Below are 9,230 nucleotides of genomic sequence, written 5' to 3' on the forward strand. Positions count from 1 at the left end.
ATTGAATGTTTTCCTATTTTATAGGTCCCGAACACCAGGAAACAGAATTGTTTACCTGTACACCAAGAAGGTTGGCAAAGCCCCTAAATCAGCATGTGGCATCTGCCCAGGAAGACTCCGTGGTGTAAGTGCGCTCTCTGCTGTCACATTGACTTCATATTGATAATATGGGCTTATTCTATGATTTAGGGATGTTCAGATACCAATATCACTATCGGTGCCAATACCTGGCATTTTTACAAGAATTACCCGGGTTGCAGCTGGGCTCTGGCTCTCCACCACTGTCCTGAAATAATTGGTCTGTAGTTTTTTAGAAAAACTGTCGCATGACACTAAACAATGTATCAGTAATTGTATCTGAGAGTACTTGGGCAACTATCAGTAATTGGCCTGGAAAAAAATGGTATTTGTGCATTATATACATTAAAACAGGGCTGCACAAATCTCAGGAGACCCGTAGCCAATGCTCTTTAAAAATTACCGCTGCCTCCTAACCTTTGATTTTTTTCTATAGTCTAGTCTTGGCGCTCAAAGTATCTGTACTTGTACCAAGCATGGTACTTGGTATCTAAACATCCCTACACCACTTTTTCAAGACCAAGTAGAAGTACTTGCCGATAACAATTACCGATACTTTTTCTTAAAGGGACATGTGACATTTTTTCTAAAACAATACAGACTAATGATTTTAGGCCAGTTTCTCACCAGAGCTAAATACAGATAGACAGAATCTGGATGCAGCCTGGTGACATCTGGAGTCCAGATCCCATCAGAGCTGCCTCCAGATCCCAGGAGGGCTGCATTTTGCTTCTCTCCACGCTGACAGGTGCCGTGCTGAGTGATTGCCGAACGGAGTGGGTGCCGGTCACGTGCCCCCTCCGAGGCTGTATTCACTGTGTGGAGCTGCCTCGAGCAGTGCCAGCGCCAGGATGTAGGAGGAGGGCATGTGGGACCTGGCAGGCAGTGTCAAAGACAGCTACTGTCGGGTCCCCTGAAGGCTGCTTCAGGACCCCACAAGCGTGGGACCTGAGGCAGCCGACCTGATTTAAAGTGCCGGCCTTAAGTATTGGGGCATTTTCACGAGTACGTGTGAAAATGCCCTGTATCGGCCCCTACTAGTATCAGTATCGGGACATCGCTAATCCCTACTATGTTTATTTGGTTGCAATGGGATTACTTTTGATGTAGCTGCTCAGAATAAGGGATGACAGTCAGGTTGCATATTTCTTTGACTACCTGAATTTATATGCACATAAAAGCATGTTTTTATTTACTACTATGCATCATACATTCTTTTCTAAACCTTTTAGTTGGACTTTTTACACCAGCACAGCCTATTGGCATCACTTGATTTTTCTCATGCCCATGCATTTTGCCTACTCTGAAAAGTGCATAAAAATATATGGCAACACCTAGAATGTTTGCACAATTTAGGTTAATTTATTGTACGCTGATGGCAAAATCCAGTTCTGGAAAATGTTTAAATGTTTACATTGATTTCAGTGGTAAAGTTGGAATGTTCCATCAACTAGTTTCTAATGTTTCTACAGATCCGAGCAGTCAGACCTAAGGTGCTTATGAGGCTTTCAAAAACCAAAAAGCACGTCAGCAGAGCTTATGGTGGATCCATGTGTGCTAAATGTGTTCGTGACAGGTAAGGCAGAGCTCTGGTTTACTAATGTGCTCACTTGGATTGTAGTGAAACTCTAATGGTTTGGGGGGGAAATACATTCTGTAAAATTAACAATTTATCTGCAAAAAAAATATGCTGCTGTTTGATGGCTCGTGGGCTTTATGGGCTAATATTGTAAGTTAGAAATGTCAAAGCCTTTTGACTTGGAGCATTAGTTTTTTTTTGTCCCAGAATTTTAAGTATTGTTGCCACGTTTGCATACATGTCTGATCATTTTACAGTAAGTTTCAGCAGACGTTTGTTGTGTGCAGCCAGCATTAGTAATTGTTCCAAGTCCAGTAGTTTTAAACATAAGTAATGCACAGAAAGAAGTTGGATTTTTCATGCAGTGCAGATGAAGCATGCCTCAAAAATCTACTGTTTAACCCTCAAGGGGTTAAACAGACTCCCGGTTCTGTTCAAATTTGTAGGGCCGGTTTTACAGTAGAAGCGATTCCGGCGGCTTAGCTGCTGCCAGATCGCTACTACAATCCGGTAAAGTGGATGCCGACACTCCTGCTGTGTTTCCCGGGCCCTGCTGCCCCCACCACCACCAACAGGCCCAAGGCCAGCATCTCAGGTGTTGGTGGGAAGCTGGGGTTGGAGAGCGGTGACGGTCTGTTCATCGATCTCCTCCCCGTACTTCAGGAGCGACGCGTATTGCATCACTTTCTGGTCCCTGAGAGGTCATTGTTCGGCTCCTGAAGCCCAGCAATAAGCTATTGAAGTGCGATCTGCACTTGAATAGCTTATTTAAAGTGTAAAGGTAATACTAGGTCTTTAAGACTCCCAAGAATCACCTTAGAGAACCTGTCACCACCAATATGCTATCACATGGGGAGCTTGTAAGCCCCCCTATGTGTTCGCAATTAAAGTAAAATTTAAATGTAAAAACAATTTACATATTTTTTTTAAGTCCCCCTGCCCCTACCAGCAGGCGTGTTGTCACGTAAACACGTGTCTGGTGTGCCTACATATGAAAACGACTATTGAGCTACACATGTTTGGTATCACCACGCACGCCGGAGTGAGAGCAATATTTACGCGAATCTCTAAACTGATGACCTGTAGGGGCTTTTAAAGGGTTATGTATGGACTCTAAGGGGTTCTGAATTCTGTTGCAGTTTCAGGGACGCACACAATTTTGGGTATCTTATTACTCGTTGTAACCCATCTTTTATATTTTACAAAAAAAAAGTTTTATATAGTGTTTTGGGACACTAAATTTAACTTAAGCACATTTTTCACTAAATGTTGGGGTTTGATAATAGGTTGCACTAATGTCTTGCAACATAGCTATCTGCAACTGCCATCATTTTATTCTACAGGGTCTTGGCTTTCAGAAAATATATAATGTTTGGGGGGTTTTAGGTAAATTTCAGGCCTAAAATGTTGACTATAACATGGAAAAAAAAGCCTTTGTCCTTAAGGGGTTAATACCATTATGAATGGAACTTTTTAGCTGTTCCTGAAATGCTACATAGACTGCTCTAATGTAATGGGTTTCCTCTAAACTTACAATTTTGAAGTTGCTGCTAGGTCAGCTCAGATTGGTCTTTGTAGGTTGAAATAAAAGGCGTTTGGCTCTAATGTAGGGATGACGATTTTGTTTTGTTTTTATGAACAGCTTTGGTATAGGTACAGCTCTATCCCTGCACTGTGTATCAAACCTTTTTTGTTTTCAAACATGCACATGTTGACATAAATACTAACTCCACCCAAAGGTGGGATCAAATGTCGGGATCCGCTCCAGCTGCGGCGTCTCAGTATGCCGCGAGTTGTAGCTCGCGGTATACTGAGCTTAGGAGAACTATGGGGGAAAACACTGACCCCATAGTTCTCTAACTCGTCACTGGTAGGTTAAATCACTTGCCTCTTGTTTCCATTGTATAATAGAAATCGCCCCTCCTAAAGGGCAACAATGGATTTGGCAACCCTTGTAGCTGGACTCTCCTAATTGTGCGGTATAGAGAATCCATTAACTCTCTTTTTTTGCTGCCACCCATGTATGTCATATGTTGGCAGCAGCCAGCCTCTGTAAACAGACTCCGGTGGCTGTCTTTACCCATGTAAAACCAACTGTCAGCTTTACATTGGAAACAATTTGGGAGGCTGTAAAACTGCTTGATTTGCTTCCAGGGGCTGGTGAACAGGTTTTCCCTCCCACCTGACACCCCTCATTCAGCTTCCCAGGCTCTGCTGCCTCTCCGGTGCCATGGGTAGCAGGGAGAGAGAGACCAGTGTACGTCTGTTCGCCGATCTCCTCCCTGCTGAATGAAACCAGAAGTGATGGATTTCACTGTCATTCCCCAGCTAGAGAAGCCAGGGAATATACTACATAAAAAAATTGCAATACATCTATGAGATGGGATACTGGTGGTGGCAGGTTCTCTTTAAGGTGACATTAGGGGGCTATTGGACCCTTAATGTCACCTTTGCAGCCCACAGATCATGCTTTTATCAGCTTCAGTGGGCTGCAAAGGTGACATTAGGGGTCTAAGAGAACCTGTTACCACCAGTATGCTATCTCATAGAGGTGTTGCTATTTTTTATGTAGCATATTGGCACAACTTCATTTTACAGGGTCTATGGATTTTAGATTTGTAATGGGATTTTGGTTGAACGGGTTTCTGGTGAGGGCAGAAAATCTGCAATCTGACTTTAGGTGGAAGGCACATTTAGTATAATGTTATCCTTTTATTTTATGAACACTATTGATGCTGAGTGGTACCCATTTAGCTGATATGCGTTCAGTGCAGCAGATTAATCTTGGCAACCACCATCAGTGCTTCTGGGGACTGTTCTCAAGAACCATTATGACGTAATAGCATTCTTAGAATGGGAACAGCATTGTAAAATTTTGCTTAACCCCTTCATGACTGAGGCCCTTTTTTCCATTTTTGCACCCATGTTATATTCCACATTTTAGGCCTGAAAATGACGTAAAACCCCCCAACATTATATATTTTCTGAATGCCAAGACCCTATAGAATAAAATGGTGGTAGTTGAAAATTTTTATGTTGCGCAATATTAGCGCAACTCCTTATTAAACCCCAAAATTTAGTGACAAATTTAATTAAATGCCCCAAAACACAACAAATTACCCATTTTTTTAATGAAATATAAAAGATGAGGTTACAACGAGTAAAACGATACCCAACATGCCCAGTTTACAGATTGCGTGCGACCGTGAAACGGCGAAAAACTGCAGTACCCCAAAAAATCAATAAAAGACACTTTAAAAGCCCCCACAGGTCATCAATTTAGAGATACCCCAAAATACTGGCCCTAGAATTATTGCTCTCACTCCGGCGTGCGCGGCGATACCCAACATGTGTAGCGCGTTCGTCGTTTTCATGCGTAGGCGCACCCGACGCGTGTTTACGCGGGGGCGGGGTACTTCGCGGGGGCGGGGTACTTTTAAAATTTTTTTTTTATTATTATTAGATTTATTTTATTTCATTTTAATTTTAAAAACTGTTTTTTTTTTTTTTTTTACTTTACTTTGACTGCTATCACATGGGGGGGCTTGCAAGCCCCCCCATGTAATAGCAGATGGTGGTGACAGGTCCTCTTTAAGGTGATGCTGGGGGTCCAAAAGACCCTCAGTGTCACCTTTACACTGGAAATAAGCTATTGAAGTGCAGATCGCACTTCAATAGCTTATAGCTGGGCTGCAGGAGCCCAGAACTGACAGCCCAGGGACCGGAAGTGATGCAATCTGCATCGCTCCCGGTCCCATAGAACGGGGAGGGGATCGATGAACGGAAGTTCGTCGACCTCCTCCCCAGCTCCCCGCGGACACAAAGATCGCCGGTCCCGGGCCCGTAGGAGGGGCAACGGAGCCCGGGAAGCACGGCGGGGGTGTCCGGCGGGGGGGGGGGCCCCTTCTTCGGGACGCAGAAGCGATCTGGCGACAGGTAAGTCGCCAGGATCGCTTCTGTTGTAAAGCCGACAGTCGGCTCTACAAGTTTAAACAGAGTCCCGGCGGCAAAAGTCGCCGGGAGTCTGTTTAAACAGCCCCGATGCTGGCGACGTACACTGTACGTCGTCAGTCACAAAGGGGTTAAAGGCTTTCTTTTTTTGTGGAAAAAACAAATAATGGAGGTGTTTAAATTCAACTTGTTTTTATTTCATCATATTGTTTTCTATTTTGAGGGATGGGAAACCTTGGCACTCCCAGTTGTGTTTGAAACTACAATTCATTTTTACCTCTTGGAGTCATGATGTGGCTCTCAGAGTTGCAGTGCCTCATAGGTAGTTTAACCATAGCTGGAGTGCAGAGGTTGCCTACCCCTGTTTTAAAGGGTAACTGTACAGACAATTTAGATAATTTGCACTGAATTGTAGTATAAGAAAAAAAAGTAATCACTACAAATGATTTTGTAAATGGCAGTTTTCTGAAAGCCTGTTTTTTGTTTGGGCTTTGGCATTCCTCAATGTAATAATACCCAATTTTAGTCAGTTGCTAAGGCACAGGTTGTTGGAAAATAGGGACTGGGTATCTTAGCATTTGGAGTGGCTGTGGTAGGTATCTTTTATAATATAGGTTTTATCAGGTACTACTATATGCATACTATACTGCATTTACTTAATTTTGCTGTGTATTATTGGTTTTTTTTTCTATTTCTCACAAGCTAGTTTTAAAATTGTACAGCCATTTCCCATCTATAATGTGGAAGTGATCCAGGTGTCTCTAAAGCCGCCCAATCATTTTCTACGTGGAGGTTATGTGCGGTTCCATATACTCATGACACCCCATCCCCCTAAATTGTGCAGGATGCCTGGTGTAGTAGGATCGGTGAAATGTCCAGCGGTTAAGTTAGGCTGTTTGTAATAAATGGAAACTAGTTTCATTGGCAGAATTGGAAGTTCCACTGCTAATAAAGGTTCTGAGACATCTCATTGGTGTTGGGTGATTTAGGGCTTTGTCACACTAATGGCTCGCCAAGTCGGCTTACTTTCCCCTATGGTATAACAAAATAACCAAATGTTGCTAATCTCTTGCTTGTAAATGGAATTCTGCAGTGTTGTGACAAGCGAGGGAGTGACACCCATTAGGAAAGTAGCAATCGCCAGTGTTACATTGGTCTTCATGCTTTCTTTTCTAAGAAATTGAGTGTTGCATATTTGGCTTTGATATTGGACTTACTAGCTCCTCCATATTTTTCTTCAATTATCTCCCTTGCCAGTGTGTCAGGGTAGAATATCTGGTACCTTTTGGGTGTGATTGAAATCATTTGACTTTCTATCTTGTGGCAGTACTAATGCTTGATTGGATTGATTTAGTGATTGGAAGTTGGGCACCCAGTAATGCTAATGTAAAGTAGCCACAGCTCAAAGCTTGCTCCTCTGATGGATTACAGTCTGAATACAAATTAGTAGACTAAACATAAGATTGTAGTCCATCACAGGAGTGAGCTTGGAGCAGTGACTACTTTACAGCACACACAGGGATCATGGGGAACAAAAGTAGCCGCCCTCCAGACAAAAGGACAGTGTCAGCACCAATTCAGAGATATGTGGATGTACAGCTGAGTGATACAGATAAGATACATTGTCGTTAATGTCGTTTTTTTATGATTCAACTCCTCAGTTTAGGGTCACTTTAAGAGACCCAGTCATCAGATCTCTTTTTTTTAAATAAAAACGTTGTAGCAGTAGAGGGTAAGCTCTTGCATGTGTCACTTCAGCTTGTAGGCTGGGTTCACACCTAGGCGTATCGAATATGCGCGTTTTGTGATGCGTTTTTACCGCAATTCGCGGTAAAAATGTGTGACAAACGCACGTTTCCGAGGGCTACTTGGCTGTATCCCAATGGAAACGCGCAACAAAAACGCCCCAAAGAAGCTCCTGTACTTTGGGCGTAGGATGTTTTGTAGCGCGTTCATACGGCCTGTAATACGCCCAGGTGTGAACCATACCCATAGGAAATAATGGGATTTCGGTGTTTGAGCGCTTTGCAAAGCGTTTGGACACGCTACAAAACGCCCAGGTGTGAACCGGGCCTTAAGGATTGCGACCTGTGTAACTTTAGTAGGAATCTTTCTGGAAGTGTCGCTTCCTCCACCTGCTGCTATGTAGGAAGATGGTAGTAGCCTGTACAACTGTTAAAAAAAAGAAAATCAGGAATTTTGGCAGGATCAGTCTGTGCACCCATTAAACAAGTGTCTCAGCACAGAAATGTAAATAAAGTAGGCACTGATTGTAATATGTGCAGAGTGAAGAAGGTGCCTTTATTCAGTGGTCTGTGCAGAAGCTTCTACTATAAGCCTCTTTCCTGTCATCCAATAGATTAGAGGCTGTTCAGTGAGCTTTATTCCTAATTCATAGCAGGGGAATACTACAGAGTGTTTGACAGCTGGAACAATCTGTTCCTTTGATTTTGTCTAGTGCTGCTGATGTCACAACGAATATGGTGGCACCCAGCAGCAGTCTTAGGTCTGTTACTATCCTAATATCTAGGGATGCACCGATACCGGTTTTTCAGTATCGAGTAAGAGTTCCGATACCGGTGCTTCCGCTGGCATGAAGCCGGCTTCCTTGGCAGTCTGATTGCCGAGGAGCTGGCTCCATGTTTTCTGGCTGGCTTGATTGTGCGTGGTCGGGAAACCGGCTTCCCAGCCAATCGGCATGGAGCTGGCTTCCTGGCCAATCAGGGAGGCGGGTCATTATTCACCGCCCAGCTTCCTGATAGCACTGGAAGCTGGCTCCATGTTCTTCTTACCAGAAGTTCTGATATCGGAGCATTTGGGCGAGTAAAAGTACCTGCCCAAATACTCTGTATCTACACCGATACTAGTATCGGTGCATTTGGAAAAATTCTCCAATTCAGCTCACCTTCCAAATCAGCTCACCTTCCAAATCAGCTATGTTGTCCTAGATTGTTCACTTCTCCTGCCTTCTCCAAACTCTTCACCCTTTTGTGCATAACCTTGCAGATATCTGGATAGCACTTAACAAGTGGGCATGGTGGATACCATGGTTTGGGGATAACTTGGCTATTTAGATTGTGTTAAATGTGTAGTTGCGGTTATAAATATTTAGAATCTAGCGTTTGATTTACAATGCTATCTTTCATTTACAGAATTAAGCGGGCATTCCTCATTGAAGAACAGAAGATTGTTGTAAAAGTACTGAAGGCCCAAGCACAGAGCCAGAAGGCAAAGTAACATGACTTGCAATGTTGACTTCAGAATAAATCTTTCTATTGTGTATATTGAGATTTCTGTTTTTATTTAATGTAACTAAGTTTTACTGGTGCAAACACCACTAAAAGGAGCTATAGCATCCCACTAGGGCTGCAACAACTAATCGACATAATCGATTATAATCGATTATTGAAAAAGTTGTCAACTTTTCCAATCGATTAATCGGCTTCCGATCAGCTGGCCCTGTTTACAGCTCCACACGCTGTGCGCCGCACCTTCTCCCCACCTCACGCTCGCCACTGCCAGACCCGCTCGCATCCACGCTCCACACGCCGCACCTCCTCCCCGCCTCACATTTCCTGCCCATCCACATCCATGATCGGCACAGGGACACGGGGAGAAGTAG

At 43.5% G+C, this 9,230-nt stretch overlaps 1 protein-coding gene across 2 annotated transcripts in view; it reads left to right on the forward strand.

The window, feature by feature from the left end:
• The window catches only part of RPL34 (ribosomal protein L34), a 28,032-nt gene extending 19,142 nt beyond the window's left edge, over positions 1 to 8,890 (forward strand). For both annotated transcript variants that reach the window (XM_018570998.1, XM_018570997.1), the window contains exons 3-5: positions 25 to 124; positions 1,551 to 1,654; positions 8,761 to 8,890. In XM_018570998.1, the coding sequence (XP_018426500.1) occupies positions 25 to 124; positions 1,551 to 1,654; positions 8,761 to 8,845 (289 nt within the window). In that variant the 3' untranslated portion in view covers positions 8,846 to 8,890. The remainder of the gene's footprint in view (positions 1 to 24; positions 125 to 1,550; positions 1,655 to 8,760) is intronic.
• The last annotated feature ends 340 nt before the right edge of the window (positions 8,891 to 9,230 follow it).

Source organism: Nanorana parkeri, unplaced genomic scaffold (assembly GCF_000935625.1).
Source record: "Nanorana parkeri isolate BGI_ZX_2015 unplaced genomic scaffold, ASM93562v1 scaffold1651, whole genome shotgun sequence".
NCBI lineage: Eukaryota > Metazoa > Chordata > Amphibia > Anura > Dicroglossidae > Nanorana > Nanorana parkeri.